This window comes from Euphorbia lathyris, chromosome 6, assembly GCF_963576675.1.
Source record: "Euphorbia lathyris chromosome 6, ddEupLath1.1, whole genome shotgun sequence".
In the NCBI taxonomy this organism is placed as follows: domain Eukaryota; kingdom Viridiplantae; phylum Streptophyta; class Magnoliopsida; order Malpighiales; family Euphorbiaceae; genus Euphorbia; species Euphorbia lathyris.
The window spans coordinates 23,002,076-23,025,545 of NC_088915.1; the positions used below are offsets into that span (position 1 = coordinate 23,002,076).

The 23,470-nt window shown below is 33.5% G+C and overlaps 2 protein-coding genes across 2 annotated transcripts; one reads left to right on the forward strand and one right to left on the reverse strand.

The window, feature by feature from the left end:
• Positions 1 to 5,436: 5,436 nt before the first annotated feature.
• LOC136233856 (proteasome subunit beta type-4-like) lies at positions 5,437 to 10,675 on the forward strand. The gene is made up of 7 exons (XM_066023556.1): positions 5,437 to 5,605; positions 6,814 to 6,921; positions 7,069 to 7,145; positions 7,940 to 8,069; positions 8,229 to 8,388; positions 8,530 to 8,715; positions 10,321 to 10,675. Exons 2-7 carry the CDS (start codon positions 6,851 to 6,853, stop codon positions 10,432 to 10,434), a joined length of 738 nt encoding a protein of 245 aa, XP_065879628.1. The 5' UTR covers positions 5,437 to 5,605; positions 6,814 to 6,850; the 3' UTR covers positions 10,435 to 10,675.
• A 6,700-nt stretch (positions 10,676 to 17,375) lies between these two features.
• Positions 17,376 to 21,022, reverse strand: LOC136234064 (large ribosomal subunit protein uL3m). Its single transcript, XM_066023827.1, has 5 exons — positions 20,551 to 21,022; positions 20,151 to 20,360; positions 19,463 to 19,567; positions 18,300 to 18,413; positions 17,376 to 17,958 (listed from the first exon to the last, which is right to left on the reverse strand). Exons 1-5 carry the CDS (start codon positions 20,908 to 20,910, stop codon positions 17,791 to 17,793), a joined length of 957 nt encoding a protein of 318 aa, XP_065879899.1. The 5' UTR covers positions 20,911 to 21,022; the 3' UTR covers positions 17,376 to 17,790.
• Between the last annotated feature and the right edge of the window lie 2,448 nt (positions 21,023 to 23,470).

The window sequence follows — 23,470 nt, forward strand, 5'->3', positions numbered from 1 at the left end:
ATACCATCCGACCCATGTGCCTTATTTGGATGCATACTAAAAATAACTACTTTTACCTCCTCAAACGTCACATGCTCATACAAATTAGAATTATGTTCCTCTAAAATCACAAAATGGACACTTTCCAATACATCCACACAAAAAGACGAAGTAGAAGAGTTAAAAAAACTCATTAAAAAAACTCACCATTAACTCCCCTAAACGGTCATCCCAATCATGCCACAGATCAGAATCATCACGCAAGTTTTCTATCTTGTTTATTTTCTTCCTATTGCAAACAAATGAAAATATTTTGTATTAGAATCCTCTTCCTTCAACCAATGAGCTTTTGCCCTTTGTTTCCAATAAACTTCCGGCGAACCCAAAACTTCAAAATATGCATTCTGCTTATTTCGAAAATCATCTAGACCTGCATAATCACATTTGGCTCGAAGAAGACCTAAATCATGCTTAATGACTTTTAATCATTTTTTCAAGCTAGCAACAAAATCACTCCCCCAACGAAGTAAAGCCAACACACAATTTTTAACATTCTCCTGAATATCAATCGAACTATCCCGCTTCCAAACATCATAGCTTGTGGGAAAACTGTAAAACTTATATAAAAATAAATGCAACTTTATTTTCTCCATATACTCAATGTTATTTTATTTTATTTCTATAAACAATACTCTCTCCGTCTCATTATATAAGTCGTTTTAAAAAATGATTTTTTTTCCAAAATATAAGTCATTCTAGTTTTCCAAGAATTTCTAGTTTGATTTTTTCGGTACAACCATTGAATTTTTATCTTGGTTTTCAATGTATGAATGTGTTTTTTAACATTCCAAAGCTTATTCCCCAACAATTACATTAGAGCGAAATTTTTTTAAGTTAATTAGTGTAAATTCATTAATTTGACTCTATATTAATTGTATTTCTTAATTTGTGTAAAAAACCTAGAATTACTTATATAATGGGATAGATGAAGTATTATTTTACTTTAGATTAAACAATTATAAAGTCTTATATTTTTATAATAACATGATAGACCTGCTAATGCGTTAAGTAAAAATATAGAGACCTTATAATTATTTATCATTTACTTTAATTTAATATACAAACAAGAGTCTCTGATATAACACCCTCAGCTTACACCTTAATATCACATAGATACATAAATCTACCAAAATATATCTCTTTAAACATGTTCAATCGCAGTTTCATTCAGATTCTGCTTTAATTTTTTCAATACACAAAAATCACTAGTGAGATTTACCTTAACATTCATACAAACTTCACACATATTTGATAAATAGTTTCACAAACATTTTATAGGACTTTCACAATATTTTTTATTTGTTTCACTGAGTTTCATAAGACTGTCACCAAGATTTCATTAGGGATTCACACAACAATTTCACCATATTTAATTAGAATTTCACTAGGATTATAAACTTTCGCAAAAACTTACCAATATTTTATAAGAGTTTCTCTTAAAAGCTCTAGTGAAACACATATGAAACTGCTTTGAACTCCAACGAAACTTGGTGAAACTCCAATGACACTTGATAAACCTTAATGAAACTCATGCACACCGGTTTCACTAACTTTTGGTAAAACTCCTACAAACTAGTACCACATTGGTTTCACAATATATTTACCAATGTTTAAATAAAGATTCACCAAGTTTTAGTTGAGTTTCACCAAGGTTTCATTTATTCAATGATAAAAATCTGGTCAAACTATATTGACCAATGAAACTTGTTGAAATCCAAAGTTCAATATTGGTGAAATTTGATAAAACTCCTATAAACTAACACTACCATTGTTTCACAACAGTTTCACCAATGTTTCAACAAAGCTTCACCAAAGTTTCATATACTTAATAATAAACATGATGATTATGATTGGAAATTATATAAGAAAATTCTGAATTTTTGTCCAATTTCATGTCATAAGGGTGAGTCAATTGTTGTTGTTGTTGAAGGATTAACAGGAGTGAATTTGTATGCGTACACTAGGACTCGAACTCGAACTCGAGATTTAGCTTAAGCAGTTTGATGTCCTTAACCACTCAACTGAACCTTAATTGGTTTAAACTAATTTGTTAATTTTTAATATTTAAATATTTAATTAGAAAAACACCACAATTTCGGTTATTTGGTTGGTAATCGAATCGAAAAAAAATTGGTTTGGTCAACTTCATTTATTTGACTAATTTGGTACGGTTCGATTATTAAAATTACATAAACATCCATTCGGTTACTAATGATCCGAACCGATGCTCAGCCTCTTAAAATATTATTAAATTCTTGAATTTTTTTTTATTTTTAGGTCGTTAACAATCAAATTTGACAATGTCAATCCAAGGGTCATCAATTTGCAAATGTCGACAAGCACAATCCTCGTTTTGGCAAAAAAAAAAATTTGTTAGGGTCCTGCATCTATAAAACAGTGTAACGACATGAGTTTCATTCGAAATTAATCCAAAATTAAATTCGTTCCTCCTAATAATAGGAAGATAATATCTTGAATTATCTCTCCATCTCTCTTCATTTCATAAAAAAAAAATCATATTGTTTTTAAATGAGTTTTTCTAATCTATACGATATATTATTTTAAATAAATGATATTTTTTTAAGAGTGTCCTGATTGAGACATGAAACTCATATTACTTAGGGCTGTAATCGAGCCGAGCCGAGCCGAGCTTTGGCCTGTTCAAGCTCGGCTCGCTATAAAATTAACGAGCTCGAGCCCAAGCCGAGCTTGCTATAAAATTAACGAGCCGAGCCCGAGCCGAGCTTTGGCTTGCTCAACGAGCTTGAGCCGAGCTTCGAGCTTGTTTCGAGCCTAAAATCCTCTTTTGGACTTGGTTCATTAAGAAAATTATCTAACCATGAACTGTTTATGAGTAAATTGTTAATTATATTTATGGAGTTTGCTCGTAAATAACTCTTTAATTGTGTACATAAACAAGCTCACAAACAAAGTTCATGAATAAATAAACAAGATGCTTACAAATAGTTCGTCTATTACTCATTTATTATGTTTCATCTAATAGCAAATGAAATAATATTAAGTTTAGATATTTGTGAACTAACACAAAACTATATAGTTTTCTACAAAACTAAATTTGTTCATAAATGTTCTAATCGAGCCTGCTCGCGAGCTTTCGAGCCGAGCTTTAGCCTGCTCAACCTTGGCTCGTTTACAAACTGAGCCAGTCAATCGTGTTCACGAGCGGCTCGTTTACAAATCGAGCCGAGTCGAGCCGAGCTTTTATCGAGCCGATCACCGAGCTGCTCATGAGCGGCTCTGTTCATTTACAGCCCTAATATTACTAAATTTTTATGTTATTTTTTAAAAGAAAGCGATAATTATAAATTCTGGTATATTTTTTTGCGTTTGAATTAATAATTTACTGAATTTTTGCTCCAAATAATATTCTATTATTCTTTGCAAATGATCAGTTAAAAATTATTTTCCATATAATATTGAATTAATTAGGGTAAAGTCGAACAAAATTCGGATTAATACTTTCTTTAGGGTAATTTTTAAAAAAAATTATTTTATTGAGTATGGTTGGGAAATATATCCTTAGAAGGGGCTATTTCCTAACTATGGTTAAAAATACAATTTTTTTTTAAAATTTAATTAGCCATTACCGCGCCATTGGACACTCTTGGCAGGAATCCCATAATAGGGATTCCTGTCAACTATTTGGGCAGTATTATAAAAGTAAAATTATAGAATTTTTGTTTTATAGATTTTTAATTAAAATTAAAATTTAATTTTATTTAAAAATTTTAGGATTAAATTTGTACAAACATTAGTATTAAATCTGCACTTCGTTTGAAACGTTAAGGTTAGATATTTAGTGTATTACTAACATGTGAAATTGTGCAAAATTTAATCCTAACGTTTTAAGCAAAGTACAAATTTAGTCATAACGTATGAAATTGTGCAAATTTAACCAAAATGTTTTCAAGCAAAATCAATTTTAACTACGCGCTACCGAAAATTTGAAAAGACTTGTTTGACTGTTTTTTAACTACATCAGACCTTCCAAACCAGTTTGTCGATAAATTGAAGAAGTTTTATAATATTTTTTTTCTACATATATCAATAACACAGTAAAATGTTTAAACAGTTTCAAAAAAAATTATGATTAATTTATATATAAGAGGTTTTTTGAAACTGTTTAAAATATTTTACTGTATTATTAATATAGTTACACAAAAATGTATGAAATTGTTTCAATTTATCAACAAACTGGTTTAAAAGGTCCGAAGTGGCTAAATAACAATTAAACAAATCTTTTCAAATTTTCGGTAGCGCGTGGTTAAAATTGATTTTGCTTGAAAATGTTAGGGTTAAATTTGCACAATTTAATACGTTAGGACTAAATCTGCACTTCACTTGAAATATTAAGGTTAAATATTTAGTGCATTAATAACACGGTAAAATATTTTAGACAATTAAAAAAAACTGTGATTAATTTATATGTAGCATGTTTAGTTTTTTGAAACTTTCTAAAATATTTTACTGTATTATTAATATAATTATAAAAAATGTATGAAACCGATTCAATTTATCGACAAATTGGTTTAGAAGTTCTGACATGGCTTAATAACAGTCAAGCAATTTTTTTTCACATTTTCGGTAGCGTATGGTTAAAACTGATCTTGCTTGGAAACGTTAGTGTTAAATTTGTACAATTTCATACGATAGGGCTAAATCTGCACTTCGTTTGAAACGTTAAAGTTAAATATTTAGTGCAGTACTAAAAAAATATTTAGTACATTTATAGTACAGTAAAATATTTTAGACAATTTCAAAAAAAAATATGATTAATTTATACGTAGCAATTTTATTTTTTTTGAAACTGTTTAGACAATTTAAAAAAAATGGTAATTAATTTATAGGTAGCAATTTTAGTTTTTTTTGAAATTGTTATACAAATTCATACATAGTTAAAATTCATCTTACTTGTTATACAAATTCATTAACATCAATATTATTTATCTATAATTTTATTTTTACTTTTTTAAAATAATAAATTAACTTTCGTTTTATAAATTTTGTTTTTATTTTTACAAAATATTAAATTATCTTTTATTTATTTACTTGGGGCAGTGGTGTGAAGCCACTGCCCCAATAGTTGGCAGGAATCCCACCAGTAGCCATTACGGCGCTATAGACGCCGTAATGAGTGAAAAATATCAAAAAAAAGTACTAATTTTTAACTCTAATTGGAAAACAGCCCTTTTAGAGAAATATTTTCCAACTAGATCTAATGAAATAATTTTTTTATAAAAACTGCCCTAAACAAAAGATTAATCCACAAAATTCGTCCTATTTTACAATTGTAGATTTTTAAAAATAATAACAAAAAAAGAAAGTAAAAGAAAGTCTTCATTTTAAAAGTGACGTGGAATTTTCTTTTTCTCCAAGTCACTTGTTTCCTTATGTCCAGGTTTTCTCGTCGCATCAATTGATCTAGTTCTGTAATTTCGAAGCTTGTTTCCATAATCCACCGCTATCCCCCTCTCTGTCCTTCCTTCATCACTGGAATCTTATCATAGCAGTCGACTTCTACGCATCACGAACTAAAAGTTTCCAGGTAATGGACTAATCAATGTCATTTACTAACCTAATTTGTATGCCGAAACGATTTTTGATTTGGGAAGTGAGTAGGGGATGTCAAGTTTATTTTGGGTAATTTACATATTTTGAGAACCCTCAAAACCTCTTACACCATTGTATATTCGGTGATACCAGATAACAATGCTTTAGCTTGTTTGCCATTAGTCTCTTGCGTGGTCGGGATATGTGGTGTCTAATCTGGGTCTTCTTGATCTTCAGATTAAGCTTTCCTATTTAATGAATTTTTGCACAAATTATCTTTATTAGATGTTTCAACTGAATGAAACTATGCAGGCACCAAAATTATGGGTGTGTTATGGCCTACAGACTGATTGTGGATGAAAATCTTAATGTGAATGTGTTGGATTACTTTAGTGCTTGCATGTTTCACTCTGTTCGGGTGGGGATGATATCTAGGCTTAATAGCTTCATAGCTTCATGAAACAAGAGTTTCCTTGAATTGCACATTGGAGTTGAGGTTGATTGATGTTGTTAATAGTAAAGATGCAATTTGAAAGATACGAGGATGCCTTAGGATATTAGTGGTTAGAGACAGAAATCTGGTAAAAGTGTATGACTATTCATAGAGGCAACCTGGTATTTTCAGTCTGTATTGTACTGTGTTCAAGCTGATAAAAAGGCATAAGCATATAAAATGAATTTATAGTCATGCTTGCTAGCAGTTCTTTTGTTATTGTATTCTTCTTTTGTCAGTTCTTTTAATAAGAAATCAACAAGTTGTTTTCTTATTATAGTCTTCTTTTTGTCAGTTTTTCAATGAGAAATCAACAACTCTTGTCAGTGTCATATATGACACTTCTTAATTAGGCATATATAGTAATTTATAACGTGAAAGAGAGAATATGCTAAGGATGAACTTTGGTGAACTGATATATATATATCGATTTGAGATTTATTACCAAATGAGAATTTTAATGAACAGATGGAATTACCTTTTTGTTTAATGTTTCTTTTTATAGTGAAAAATACCACATGTTTAACTGACAGCTGCAGTAGTGAATGGATTTAAATTATGTAGGTTGCATTTGTATTTATCTTATGGCTTTTATCATCGAAGTCATACTGTTATTGGATGTATTGGAACAGTATCACTAAGCCTTCATCTTTTAATAAAATTTAATCATATTTTCTTATGTTTATATATATTGCTTTTGTCTGCTTCAGCTCTGCCTGCTTGATTAACAAACCAATAACGACTACCATGACAATGAAGGAGACCGGCTCTGAACCTGCCAAGCTTTTGGGCCCTGATTCAGCTTCTGAAAGGACACTGTAAACCATCTTCCTCTCTCTTTAATCTCAATTCAATTCGCAGTACTCATACGTATACATGTATTTGAAATTGAAGTTCTTAAATTTTGAGGCAATCTCTTGCAGTGTAATTCATCATTGTTCCCCTATGTGTTTATGTTGGTCTAGGTACCCTTATGTGACGGGGACGTCTGTGGTTGCTTTGAAGTTTAAGGATGGCATTTTGATGGCTGCTGATATGGGCGGTTAGTTGTAAATTATCTATATTGTGTGGTTTCTCTTTCAAGGAAAAAAAATTGCTCATTGTATTTTGCAGACATATATATTCATTACTTCAAAATGTAGGCGGAGCAGAAAATTTGGGATTGGATGATCTCTATAGGATTGATACTTAGATATTAATGGTTGCAGCTGAAACCTTTTATCTATTCATATATTTATAAGCTGATTTGTGAATGTAATGCTATGTCATTTTGCTTCCGTAACCAATACAATTCCACTGAAGTATCTTTCTCATGGAGTTCATTAATACTCTTCATTTTGAACATCGTCTAAAATGCTGCTGGAGATATATTTATGGGTTGTTTTTTTTCCTTGAATGGAGCAGTTGAACAAGCATAGGATGACTGATGTCCCTCTTCAACCAAATACTGTGTCTATCAGTTAATCTGATAGCCATGCATTTTAAGTAACCATATTACGGCAAGAGTTTGTGCTCTGCATATATAATCAAGCCACTTTGTTATCATTTCCTGTACTTTTCTCCAATACCATTTATACTTAGTTTTCTTTTCTAAACTTATGCATTCTGTTATTCTTGCATGTTATAGTATATTCTCTTCTTTCAAAGTATATACAAATATGGCTTGCATTTATCTTTTTCTTCTCTGCCGTATGGTATTAGTTGAATTTCATAGGTCCTGCAACCAGACTGAACTTGTTATTTCTTTCATGATTATTTGAAATTGGGCTCCTTACCTTATAATGTATATTGTGATGAATTATGACAACAATTTTCTATTTTGTCAATGAATGGCAGGATCTTATGGATCCACCTTGCGATACAAGAGTGTGGAGCGAATTAAGCCCATTGGAAAGCATTCTCTTCTTGGTGCCGGTGGGGAAATGAGTGATTTTCAGGAGATCTTACGCTATCTTGATGAGCTCATGTAAGTGAAGGTGGTTGTTGATGACATTTGAAGATTTAGCAAATTGATATAACTTCTTATGGACTCTTTTTGGAGGAGAAAGAGACTGGCTTATTTTCTTTGCATTGTTTTAAACTCGCTTCTATGGAACTGTTGATTGTTATTGTTTGATATCTGCAGTCTGTATGACAATATGTGGGATGATGGCAACTCTTTGGGTCCTAAAGAGGTGCACAACTACTTAACGAGGGTGATGTATAATAGGCGCAACAAGTTCAATCCATTGTGGAATTCTCTTGTTCTTGGTGGAGTGAAAAATGGACAGAAGTATCTTGGGACGGTAGGCTTCAGTTATTATTATTATTGTTGTTGTTGTTGTCTTTGCCTTGGGACAGCTGTAATTTTTGCATTGTTCCACAATTTTCTGAACCATCTATTAATTGTTTCCTGATGAGTTTTTGCTTTCTTAATGTGCTTTCAGGTCTCTATGATAGGAGTTAGCTTCGAGGACAATCATGTAGCAACTGGATTTGGGAATCACCTTGCAAGGCCAATTCTTCGTGATGAATGGCATGAGAACCTGAGTTTTGAAGATGGTGTTAAGTTATTGGAGAAATGCATGCGTGTGCTCCTATATCGTGATAGATCTGCCGTGAACAAGCATCAGGTTTGTGTTTCTTCTCATAAATTGCTTGATTATCAGTATTTATTTCTCCACCTATCACGTTGGGAAGTGATAAAACTGGGCCGGTGTTGCTGAAATTTATGTAATGTACTTCTCCATCTTGTGAAGAAGAATTAGTATATCGGCTTTGAAATGGATGTAGTTGAGGGTCTCTTGAATTGAGCTAAGCTTGAAATTTATTAACATGTTGGGTCCAACAAATGAAACAAAACAAATGACTTTTTTTTTCCCGTATTTCCAAATTCCAATAATATGTCTTCCTAGTTGTACTACTATCTAGAAATAAATGCCATTAGGGAATTGAATTGATGGATCTAATTTATTCTGAATCTGATATGTTTGATCGAGATGTTTAGTTATAGAAATGCTGGGTACATTGAATTCCATAATATTGTTAGAACCTTGACTATGTAACATATTGCTTTGATACAAATATGGTAGAGCAGCAATTAGTTTCCTTTTTCGTATTTCCCTGGCTTTCAGCCTGTGCTTTAGTACTTTACCGTGCCTCTAATTTGTTTATGTAGTGCAAAAAAACACTTCTATTGGCGTGCCAAATCCTACATGGCATCCCTTTTGTCTTATCGAATTATTGTAACATTTCAACAAATGGTATAACATTAACAGTGAGATAGTACTGGGTGGGGATGGAGAGAAGCTGCAACTGGGCTTTCACTTAAGATGGTTGGGATATGAAAGCAATAGCTTGGTAGGAACAGCGTTTTCTTTCCAAAGCTGTAAGAAAAAAAAAATATTTTCTTAACTGTGAGAAGAAAAAACAGAAAGAGAGAGAGGGAGAGTTCATACTTTTCATAAAAAATGGGAGAAAGAAGGGTGAACTCAAAGCTGTTGAGTGTTGACATGTCATTCTAATTCTCTTGAAATTTGATGCTTATCTCTGTTTGTGATATGTAGAAATTTCGTTGCTGTAATAATTATCATGTTGTCTAGAAACCATTTGCCTCTCTTAGAGCATCTCCAAGAGACTCTTAGTTCACTCCTTATTTATTATTTTATTATTAAAATTATTAAACATTCTTACATTTACCAATAATGAGATGAGACACTTCAATAATAAATTATTAATAAAAAATGAATTGAGGAGACACTAAGAGGTGGAGAGATCCTCTCTATAATAGAGAGGATGAAAAGGCTCTTACGAGGAGCTACTAAGAGGCTGTTGGAGTTGATTTTTAACTCTTCCTCAAATTTTAACTTAAGAGCCAAATTAAGAGGTTGTTGGAGATGCTCTTAAGTATTTTTCAGAGTTCGATTGTGGTTTTGTATTTACATGCTAATCATGTGAAAGCTTACATGCTTTTTCTTTTTGTGTATTTTTTTCCAAGCTTAAAATCCTCCATCTAGCTACTTTGCAAGATATTGCTTTATTTGAAAACAAAGTTGATTTGAAAGATGGTGTCTATCCAACTGAAAATGGTGGTTGGCTTCAAATAATGTTAATAGCATATGATAGTTGATCTTCACTCATTAATTAGAACTTTTTGTAACATCATGCTGTAGTTGGAGTAACCTAGTTTCTCTCTAAATTGATGGCTCACGTTTATTTTATTTATTTCGAAATTGTAGATAGCTAAAATTACTGAAGAAGGTGTAACAATTTCACCTCCTTATGCATTGAAGACCTTCTGGGGATTTTCTGCATTCCAGAATCCAACTGCAGGCGCTGAAGGATCATGGTAGAATTAGGTTGTTGGCTTGGGCATTATTCCGAACTTAATTCTGAAGTGCAGATGCTTACCTGAACCCATTTTGGGTTTTGAAGTCTGCTTATTGTGAAATCTGAACCATGAATAGTTTATTTACGAGTTTTCCTTTATTTGTTTGTAATGTTAGTAGTCTTCATGAATGTAGTATTGGGAAGAAATTGGAATCTGGAAATTACAGAACTCATTTAAAACTTCAAATCATGTTTCCATAGGAAGTATGTCTGGCTCCTAGTTTTGCAGCGTTACTGAAGTTACAGTGGGTAGATAGTGATGAAAGTTGATCATTGCTTTTACGGTTTTGAGATAAGACAAAGTGTCCGGTGACAATCGGGTAACCAACACTGGAAAATAGCACAAGAGGGGCACCTAGGCTCTTAAGGGTATATAAGAGAAGGAAAAGACGACAGGTGGCACCATGGTAGTGGTCTGTTCTTGGTTGGGTCTATGTGTTGTCTTTTAGATAGCTATTAAATAAAGATAGAGGGGTAGAGAGAGAGAGAGAGAGGCATGTGATGTTAGCTAACTTTGGGATGTCTGGGAGGGCATTGTGCATGTGGGTGGGTAGTGGGCATTGAGCAACAACTTATAAGGATGGGAAAATAGATGACGATGCTATCTCAATCAGTGAACTCGATGTAGATATTCCATTCAACTCCAGAACTTGGGGATATGACACAAGGATCCCTCAATATGGCATTTTTCCCTAACAACGCGGCCCACAATCCGGTATTAAAATCCTCGAATGTGAACTCTAGCCATTGATCTGCAGAGGGATGTTGTTGGCCCTATAACTCTTGGGACAGACCTTTACCTCAGTTTCATCGGCCAACTTCGGCCTCTTAGCTACAACCTTGTGCCTCTACCTGGATGGCTCCTTTTACTTTGCTGGTCTTAATCCCCTTCCTCAATATCCGGAATCATCAAGCCCAAGTTCGCCTCTCTTTCCTCCAACTTCTCCTCACCTTCATGGATCGCCTCTTCTCCAAAATATGTCAAGTCTACACGCTTCAGATAGTCAAAGAACGAGTCTTCCATGACTTTGTTATCCGCACCATTGGAAGACGGACATGAGAAGAGGGGAAAATCAAAGCTAAAAGAAAAAGTAAACATGGATGTTTTCTTCTAGGAAATATTTGTATTTCTTCAACCCATGATATCAAAATGGTCTTGATCAAGTAGGCCTTTACGACATCGTGGTATCTCCACTTCTCTAGAATTTGAGCCAAGACCTCCAAATGTCGTCTCCCAACTCTGCTCTCAAAATCTTTACCCAATTTCCTCCCATGTTCTTTCAAAGTAATTATTGGCAACTCTTTCATTTTCGCGAAGAAGTATTCATGCTTCCAATTCTTAACTGAAGAGGTTCGGTTACTGGAACCCCTTCAATTTGTTGAAGTAGAATTGATCTTATGTTTTGATTCACGTGGCAAGATAGATCATGTTTCTAAACAATCCCCTTGTCAAAGAAATATTTAGCCCTTCACAGATCCAATACACACAGGGATCAGTTCTATCCATGCGTCAGGATGAATCTGTGCTGGATAAAGCTCCAAGTACTTGAGAACATGATTGGCTCTGACAACATGTAACATAATTCGTTCACCATGTGGATGAGGAAGATGGAAAAATAGGACGCCGGTGGACAGTGCACCTTGTCAGCGGCTGACGGTGCAAGGCACTCATAGTTCCACAACCATGAGTGTAATTCTGGTCGGGGTTATGGTAGAGGCCATCTCGACAATCTCATGGGTCTTATTTTTGGCTTTGGAAGAAGAAGCTTTCTCTGACATTTCTCGGAAGTAAAATGGGAAGAAGAATGGATTTGAAAAACTTACTAGTTTGAAAAGACGGAGAAGACTAGCGAAACTCGATATTGCAAAAAATAAAAATCAGGAAATGAGAACGGTGAAGTGAAATCCCACCTACCCACACTCTCTTCATATGCATAATGTTTCCCATTCCCGAGTACACATCGGGAACATGTTGCGTTCTCATTGAAGGAAAGACCCGGCTTGAGAAATAAAAAGCATCTGTGTTAGCTTTGAAAAGCTAAGATTCGACTTACAGAAGGCTTCTAATAACATAAGTGAAAATAGGAGATTTGATCTTAGACTTATTGATCCTCCCATCCGAAGGCCACATTTGAGCCACCACATAAAGGAATTCTCTAGCGTGCATAGATAGCGCCAAAGAATGTCAACTCATCTAATAGCCCCGCCTATAAAGCATAAAGAAGGTTTTTTAATGTGTAAATTTATGAATCCATCCTTATTATTTTATTTTTTATTTTTTTTTACCTTCAATTTGAAGTAACAAATGCTTTCTAATGGATTGTAACTTTTGGATGTAAATTATTCTATGTGGCACCACCAAATTACAACCTACCATTAAGGGGATTTTGCCCCAAAATGGGGCTCATAACAAAGATTATTCTTCATTAGGAGCCTAGTTAAATATTTTGCCCACTGTGGGGCTTGTTTAACTAGACTTGAAACCGGAAGGCTAGCTTCCGATTTCAATTTGCAAGGAAACCGGAAGCTAGTCTTCCGGTTTCTCAATTTTTAATTTTTTTTATTATAAAAATAGAAACCGGAAGTGCATCTTCCGGTTTCTATTTAAAATATATTTTTTTTAAACTTTGAAGTGGTGGTCTTCGCTTTTTAAAAAATTTTAACGTAAAATTTCAAAAAGTCCCTATATATTTTTTTAACTTTTTAATTTAACTTCAACTTTTAACTATTTATTTTAAATTTATTAATTAAACATTTCCTTACCAAATTAGTTAGTAGTAAATATCTAATTCGGTTAAAAATATTTTATTCTTTTAAATATGAGTTTGAAATTATAATTTTGACAGTTTAAATTACGGTTTTTACAGTTTCTTTATAGTCGCATTACAATTTGAAATATGGTTTTTCACTTTGAACATTTAACTATCACTTCGAACATTTAACTGTCACTTTGAACAGTTTAAATTACAGTTTGAAATGGTTTAACTGTTATTTAACTGTCGTTTTGAACCGTAACTGTCATTTCAAACTGTAATTTAAACTGTTTGAAGTGACAATTAAATGTTCGAAGTGACAATTAAATATTTGAAGTATAAAACCCATATTTCAAACTGTAATGTGACTATAAAGAAACTGTAAAAACTGTAATTTAAACTGTCAAAATTATAATTTCAAACTCACATTTAAAAAGAATAAAACATTTTTAACCGAATTAGATGTTTACTACTAACTAATTTGGCAAGAAAATGTTTAATTAATAAATTTAAAAATAAATAATTAAAGATTGAAGTTAAATTAAAAATTTAAAAAAAATAGAGGGACTTTTTTAAAATTTAACTTTAAAAAAATTTCAACAGCAGAGATTGATTTAAAAGCTTAAAATATATATATATATATTAATACAAACCAGAAGCTCATTTTCCGGTTTCTACTTTTTGTATTTAAAAAATAAATAAAAATAAAATAAAATTGAGAAACTGGAAAGGTGGCTTCCGGTTGCTTTACAAAATGAAACCGGAAGCCAGCCTTCCGATTTCGAACCCAAAATGTTTAACTGGGCTCTTAATAGGATAAAAATTTCGTTATAAACCCCAAAGTGGGGTAAAATCCCATGCTCTTATAATTCGCCTGTGGAGATCGGACCAATTTCTCTTTTGTCTTGCAGGGTAAAACATCTTATCACACTGGTCTGGACAGTGGCTTCCCTGTTCCAGCCCAAAGCACAACATCCGGATCATTTCTTATCACCATTCGAATCCTTAAACAGGCAGAATTCCCTGCCATGTTATCACTTTGCTTCTCGTCTGCTTCTCTGCAACAAAACATCAGCTGCACTATTATTCTGAGCAAATGGTGAATTTTATAGTCAAAGCATATGTTTTTAGAGGTCCTTCTTTCTCATATAAAATTAGGCTAATCTGCAAGCTAACCAGAATTAAGGGTGTTCAAAATTGATTCGGTTATTATAACTCACCAAATTTCAACCCATCCAACCATGTGGGTTACAATGGGTTAGATGAGTTGAATGGGTTATAAATCTTATTTTCTTATGGTTTATCATAACTCATCTAACTACCCATCTAACTCATTCAACCCGTATAATTCTCTATATTCTCATTTTTAATTTTTATTTATTTCATTTAAATTTTTAAAAAATGTGGTTATTCATCGTTTGATATTTTTTAAATTGAAAAAATGAATTGTAAAATCGAACAATTGAGAAAACAATAAAAAAATTTCTAAAATGGAAAAAAACGTACATGAATCGGATATGATGCCCGAATTGGTGGTGAATCGAGCGAGTCCACCGATTCTAGCGATTCATGTACTCCATTAAAAAAATATGTGTTTAAAATTTTAAATGGATAAAAAAACATTGGCCCTACTTAAAAAGAATTTTGAACTTTTGAACAATTTTTTCAAATTTTTCAATTTTTTTTTGGAATTTCAGATCTCTGGAATTTTTGAACTTTCAGATTTCTAGAATTTCAAATAATTCTGGAACTTCAAACATTATTAAATTCTGGAAATTTTGGAACTTGAATTTTAAAAAATTTGAAATTCTGGAATTTTAGAAATTTTAAAATTCCAAAATCTGGAAAATCTAGAATTTGAGAATCCGAAAATTTTGGAATTTCAAAAATTTTGAAATTCTGGAATTTCAGATATTCTGAAATTCCAGAAATTCCGGAAGTTCAAAAATTCTAGAATTCCAGGATCCAGAAATTCTGAAATTTTAAAAATTCCAAAAATTCTGGACTTTTGAAAATTTTGGAATTTCAAAAAAATTAGAATTCCATATATTTTATTATTATTTGAGATTTGTGGTTCGATAAAATAAAAAGAACAAAATAATATTTTAAACTACATAGTATCAATTTAACTTTTAAACTATTTAACCTATACTATTTGAGATAAAAAAAAAATAGAAGAAAAATAGTAAAAAAACAAAATAAATTTGAACCCACTGTAACCCATCCAATCCATCCAACCCACTTAAAACAGAATTATTGCAACATACATATCCCACTATAACCTATGAAACAGTATCCTTACATGGGTTGGGTGAAAATCTAATTGTAACTCACCCAACCCAAGTTTGAACACCCCTAACCGGAATTAGTTCTGATTTGATGATATATATTGGAATTATTTTCAGTTGGGAGTTTGAATTTCAGTGCCTCCAACAAGAAAAAAAGAAAACAGAGTATAACGCCTTGTACAGTGCCTTGCAGGAAAATCATGATTCGTTGGAAGTGCCTTTTTTGTAAAAGTAAAAATTGGGTCATTTTGAACAAAATTAAAAAAAAAAACAAAAAAATTATTGAATTTTGTAATTAAATACAAATTGATCACCCACGACCTTAATTTGATGGAGCCACATACGCCAAAACCATTATAGCAGGAGTTGTTCCGACGGCTGGAGCCAAAACCAGTAAAAGTGGTTCCAGCAGCCGGGACCTGGCCCCCTCCAGGCCTCCTCTGTCTTGGCCCCTGTTGAGAAATATTCTTGTCATCTCAACTTAGTAGCTAGAAAAGGAAGTAGTTGATAAAGCAGGAAGAGCATAGCTTAATTATGGAAAATTGCATAAACTGATGTGAGTGCACTTGGATTGGGAGGTTAGCTACGCTGGAGAAATGATACCGGCGCTGCCATCTCTCATCCCGTCCGGTTGGCGAGGTGAGGCGACGGTCCCATATCTCCTGCGTTGCAAACCTCTCATCACCAATTCAACATTCTGCTTATCCTATATGTCATCCTGCAATGCAATGCAATGCAATGGAATATATAGGGATTTTACATGTATTTATTTGTGGACCACATTTCTATGAAAATTCAAACTTGGCCTTACGTGATGTCACTTGTAGTGCATCAGCACATTCAACTTTATGGATTTCAGTATTTGATACCAACGTTAGAATAAAATTGCTATTGGCTTCCAACGGTAGGGGTAAAATTGCATCATTTTAGATGTTAGAGGTACAATTGCTCCTGACCCAAAACATTAGGGGTATTTTTGCACCTTAACCCAAATAAATTTTAATTTTAATTTGTCCAACCTTGGTTCTTGTTTTGTTTGTTTTTGGTTTTCTGTGCAATAAAATTGGTTTTGATTCGCATACATTCAATAAAAAAGACAGTACCTGTCTATGTCATTCACTGTTCATATACTTTGAGCGTAACGAGGGAGGTCAATTTAAGCCCTTGTTTAGTGGGTTAATGGAAGTAAACGAGAATAATGGAAGGTTAAATATCAAGTTAACTTTGTTTGAAAATTATTTTTTAAGTCCAAATTGTGGGTTAATGGGAGTAACGTAAAGTTTTTAAATTTTTTTTGTCTCTGCGGAGTAAATTTAACTTTACTTCCCCTCAATAATTAAACTCCCAAACGAAGTTAAATATTTAGCCTCATTTACATTCTATAAACTCTCAAACAAGGTTAATTTTTAACTTTCCTTTCTATTACCTCCTTTAATTCTCACCTCCATTATATTCCAAACTCCCAAACAAAGGCTAAGTTTTTGCGCAATTATTACTATGTCAATGTCATCAACCATATGTCAATGTCATCAACCATACAAGAGATTGTCAGACGGATGGAATATGTAATCGCATTAATTTCTTGATAATCTTAAATGTAACTTCTTTATTATTAACAAATATGCAGTTTCAAAGTTTCAAACCTTATTAGTCAGAACACAAACCGTTCAGACCTAATTAAATCATCAGTGGTCAAAACATGATATGTAAAAGATTCATATCATATAGACTTAAAATTACATCAACTGATAAACGATAGATTTAGAATTGAACTGTTTTCTAAGTGGAAGCAAGATCCACTCTTCTCCAATAACTATACGGTTGAATTTGTAGCTTATCACTTATTATGATAAAAGAAAGCAATTAATCACATCATAGAGACTTTTATTATAAGCAAATAATAGAAGAAAATTAGACACTACCTTAGCTGGGATGCAGGTCTTATATTTTCTCAATGTCCTGGGCTACAGGTCTTATACATACCCATCCAAATGCAGAAAAAATAAACAAGCACTTGGACACAAAGCATAGCCAAGAGCTTAAGAAAATGGATTACAACAACTTCTAGAATCAATCCAAGATTCATTTTTTTTATTTCAAAAATGATTCCCCAAATCAAAACATGTTTACTCACTCTCCCTATATGAATTTTAACAGAAAATGACGAAATTACATGCCCCGGTCCTGGACCAGAGGAACACAGTCCTACATGCTTTCTGTATTCCAAGTCAAAAATTCGTGACTCAACGCAATTTGGCCTAAAACTTCTAACTAGGAACTAATCTGCAACCATAAATGGATCTATATCACCATGATCAGCAATTAGAGGTTCCAATGTTTCCTCATCTTCTGTTGAAAAGTAAGTAGGGAATGGAAGTGACGAGGTATCAGGTTTCTTGCAAAATGCATCTTTTATAAACACAAAGTTGCCCACTGCCCCCGGAACCTGCAAAAAGTTCAAATGAGCATCAAGATTATAAGACAAAAATATAAGAGAGAATAAGTTTTCAACTTATTTGTTATGTTCTCTTCTTCAAAACTTCAATCAGACTGTAAATATACGTGAGAATCATTGAAAATCTGGGAAAATTTTATCAAAATTCCTTGTCCCAACACTTGCACTGGCCCCTTTATGACACTTGTGATAATATTAAAGCTTCTTACAAGTTATTTATAATTTAAGGTATAATATGTGCACTCTGATGTGCAACCATTTTCAAACATCCTCTCTTCCCTTCCATAAGAACTTCAAACAAACCAACTCAAATTTTTGTAAGAAAACAATACCTGGCCTCTCACCCACATCAAATTCCTTGCAGGATCTATTTTATAGACCCATACATTTTTAACAGTTCTCTGCACCCCACCCATGCGCCCAGGCATCTTTTTACCTTTGAACACCTGCCAAAAAGACAAATGATTATCATCACGTCCAAGGGCATCCCAGTGCAGAAAAATATATATTAATGCACTCAACAAAACCATCATCAAAGGATGTCTTGAACAAATTGAAAAGGAACGATTTCATTACAAATGATAATAAAAAGATATCACCAATGCATACAACGAATATAAACCAAAGTATTATACTAGTCAGCTAGCACAGTAACAGAGAGAAACACATTTACCAATGCACATAAAGAATGACTCAGAGAATGGGGAGGAAGGAGAGTTCATGAAACTGATGACTTACTCCTGATATATAGTCAGTTTAACACAGTACAGTGAAGTAACACAGCACTAAGAAGTGCTTATATGAAGCCATGACATGAATATGGCCCTCGTAATGGAAGGGGCACGGAGAATTCATGAAGTTGATCTCTTAGTTCAGGATCAATATTTAGCTTAGAACAGCCAAGTGACACAGAGAGCCTCCTCCATCTGAATATGATATCCAGCCAGATAAGGATGCAAACTATCATGAAATTAAAGGGTAGAAAAATTGAAAGAATTATTCATACTTCTATCTTAACTACTGATAGGTCATTCCATTGAAGAGCACATTAGTCCAGCCGCAACTCTTCAGCCAACGGTTTTCAGCATTACAAAGATATACATAGTGACAAAGATATTACACTCAAATGCATTGCAGAAATCATCAAATGGTGACTCATGAATCCTGACACTTCCAGGAGAACCTACTCCACACTTGACATATAAAGTTTTCATGATTGGACCCAGGTATAATAAATATAGAAGCTACCAAAGCATAACAATTCAAATTCAAAAGAATCCCATCGTAAACTATCAAATTAGTCCTCCCCTAATAAGTTTGAAATCTGTATTAAAAAAATTAAGGAGTGCATCCTGATTGGTTCTAATCTCATCAAGGCATGAAAAGTTGACTATCTTTGTAACCAACAGCTAGTACGAATCAGATGACAATACAATCCAATATGATAACAAGTGGCATAGAACATTTACTAGTTCATCTAAGAATGCACACATACCTTACCGGGAGCATCCCTTTGACCAGTAGAACCAATACTACGATGTGACAATGATGCACCATGACTTGCTGGCATTCCTTTAAATCCATGTCTTTTCATACCACCCTGGAGGAAGAAAACAAACCAATAAGACAAGAAAAAGGAAATGTGATAAGTGAATCTTTATTCTTTTCAAAGAGGATGAAAAAAGTTTATCAACAATGAGGGGCATGAACTCGCACATTTTCTAATACTAGAGTCTAGAGCTCTTCATATGGAAGAATAAAATACTTCCCATGAAACAGCGAATAAATGCAGACATGCCGAAGTTTGAAGGCCATTCAAGCAGAGAGTCAAAAGATGTTAAACTCATATCCTTCAAAAGGAGATCAAGGCAATAAAACTGAAACTAGACTTATGGTGATTAAACAAATGGATAGACAAGCATCAAAACTCCTTTGCCCCTAAATAAACACAAGGACAGGACATAGATGTTTGATTCATCCATCAGATAGTGTACAGCATTTGGCTCCTCAATATTACCACTCACTAGTTTATTTTCAACACTTTGAGGAGAAGTAATTGATATCAGATAAATGAACCTGGTGCAATACTCCAACAGGGGCCTTGCACAGAAACTAATAAACTAAATTGAAAACAGAAATTTGCAATAGTTGCAGAAGATGTGAAATGAAGGAAAAAGAATAACCTGAAACCCTTTTCCCTTGGTGATTCCAGCGATATCAACGAATTGACCCGGAACAAAATGACGAACGCTAATTGAGGTACCAACAGGGAGAAGTGCGTCTTCCGTTACAGGAAATTCCCTCAATTTCCTCTTTAATGGAACATCCTGAGCTCTGAAATGACCCACTTCAGGCTTTGTCAAATGTTTAGCCTTCTTGTGCCCATAACCAATCTGACTAGCACCACAAGACAACACCGAAAATAATATTAACGCATATGAATAATGTTAATACTCATCTTGAGGAACCATAGAGATAATTAAAAAAGTTCAAAAATAAAAACTGGCATCAAACTAAATGGGAAACCAGAGAACAGTATATGAAAACAGCAAGGAGAAATCGTGGATTAAAAGTATGCAGCACCTGTAGAGCAAAATGACCCTCCTTCTCTATAGTCTTGACCTGGGTAACGATGTTATCATCAACAAAAAGAATAGAAATGGGAACTCTTTTCCCCCATTTATCCCAAAGAGCAGTCATTCCACACTTGAGAGCAATAATTCCAGTTCGCTTAGAATTATGGGTCATGACGCCGGGCTTTGGTTCAATGACTCGAAGAGATTGATCGTGGATCTGGGAGCCATCGATCAAAGGTTCGGTGCTGAACCTTCTACACAAGTAGGAAAGTGCGTGTGCTGGTGTTGATGTCGGCGATGAAGTTTTAGTAGCGACTGAAAATAGCTGGTCGAAGCGAGATATGAGGCCTCTCGATAAGGCTGACATGACTCTGCTTAAACGAAATCTACAACAAACCCAAGGATGAAGAATTTTGAAACAGCAAAGAAGTTGAAGTTGCAGAGTTTAGGGTTTTAGCTATGATGGAAACGAAAGCAATATTTCATAAAATAAAATATAAAATTCATTAAAGTATGTCGTTTTGGAGATGGTTGTCGTATAAGGTGTCTATCGGTCCAAAACCCAACCGAAATAAAACCCAAGGCCAATTTTCTTAGCCTAATATGCAATTTAATGGGCAAATTACACCCATGGCCACTGAACTTTACTCTTTTTAATGTTATGATCACTGAACTTCAATTTTTAACGTTATAATTATTGAACTTTACATTTTTATTTATATCGGTGACCACTGCGACTCTCCATTTTCACCGGTTCTCTATCTCCTTCCATCCTTCTAAAATCTAGAAAACTCATTTTATCATTTTCCTTTATCTCTTTGGATCAAATTCCCTTAGAGAAAGATTGGTTTTAGAGAGATTTATCTCTTTGGATCAAATTTCCTTGGAGAAATATTGGTTTTAGAGAGAAGAATTGATCCATGGAGATGAAAGAGTAGGATAAAATGAGTATTTTAGGTTTTAGAAACACGGAAGAAGAGAAATAACCGGTGAAAAGAGAGAATCAAATGTAAAAAGTCACAGTGGTCATCGGTATTAAAAAAAAGTGTAAAGTTCAATCACCGTAACGTTTAAGAATCGAAGTTCAATAATAATAACATTAAAAAATGTAAAAGGGTCAATGGCCATAGGTATAATTTACCCACAATCTAATCCTGTTAGATTAAGTTATTTGATTATTCAATTTAGTACTTTAGTCCTAGTTAAAATATAATTATACAATTATAAAAAAAATTGATTTTAAACCTAAAAACTCAAATAAAAAATGTCTTTTTTTTTACTAAGAAAAAGATGGAAGTGAATATCACAAAGAAAAGACATTTAACAATCTTCAATGATAAAACCAAAAAACGAGTTTGAGACTACTAGACTATATTAAAAGCACAAAGAATTCGAAAACCGGACTCGATAAGAACGTCTTATATTCAGTTGCTTTCAGCCAATTGAGAACTTCCTTGCAGTTAAGCGCTTCCCCTATGAGAGAACCAAACAAAACACCATTTTTCATAACAACTTAGAATCCCGAAGAGCCACAAACCACAATACCAAAGCCTAGACTGTTAGTTAGAGGTTGCAAATAAAGTTGTATCAAAATTCAATTTGATTTTATCACGAGGTGGCGGAAACTAGGGCTGTAAATGAGCCGAACCGCTCATGAGCGGTTCGGTGATCGGCTCGATAAAAGCTCGGCTCGATTTGTTAACGAGCCGCTCGTAAACATGATTTACTGGCTCGGTTTGTAAACGAGTCGAGCTTGAGCAGGCCAAAACTCGGCTCGAAAGCTCACGAGCAGGCTCGATTAGAACATTTATGAACAAATTTTAGTTTTGTAGAAAACTATATAGTTTTGTGTTAGTTCACAAATATCTAAATTTAATATTATTTCATTTGCTATTAGATGAGTTCGTTCACAAACATAATAAATGAGTAATAGGCGAACTATTTGTAAGCATCTTGTTTATTTATTCACGAACTTTGCTTGTGAGTTTGTTTATGTACACAATTAAAGAGTTATTTGCGAGCAAACTTCACAAATATAATTAATGATTTACTCACAAACAATTTATGGTTAGATAATTTTCTTAATGAACCAACTCCAAAAGAGGATTTTAGGCTCGAAACTCGGCTCGGGCTTGTTGAGCGAGCCAAAGCTCGGCTTGGGTTCGGCTCGTTAATTTTATAGTAAACTCAGCTCGGACTCGAGCTTGTTAATTTTATAGCGAATCGAGCTTAAACAGGTCAAAGCTCGGCTCAGCTCGGCTCGATTACAGCCCTAGCGGAAACCATCAGATTAGGTGAGTAACCAAAGCTGAACGCGCACTAATATTGGAAACTTGTGCATGTTCTACTTCGAGCAAACAGCAGTGGCATTGCTATAGATTATCCCCGATGAATTCCTGAAACTTCTACAAAAAATATACTAATTTTTTGGGGTTAATTTCAAATATAATCCCATGGTTTTAAGTTTTGGCAAATAAATATTTGTGGTTTGATTTCGAGTAAATAAATATCTGTGGTATGCTCCGTTTCTCAAAAACACGGAAATGGATGGTGACGCTGTCTATATGCTGATGTGGCTGAGGGTAATTTAGTCAATAAGAGTTAATTTCAAATAAATTGTTATGGTTTACGTGTTTTTGCAAATAGGTACATGTGGTTTGAATATTTTTGCAAATAGATACCCGTGGTTTGGATGTTTTTGCAAATAGGTACTCGTGGTATAACAAACCATAAACAAACGCTTAATTTAGGCAAATATTGTCCAAAAACTGAAGCTTAAACTTTGGCAATTCTATACTAATGAGTTATCACAAAATAGCTAACAGAGTGATGACTGGTGGTGAATTCTCGATCGGTATCTTCCCTGTGGGGGGCACCGTTAGGATCGGCGGGGGGAAGCTCTGATGCCAAAGTCAGTATAGAATAAT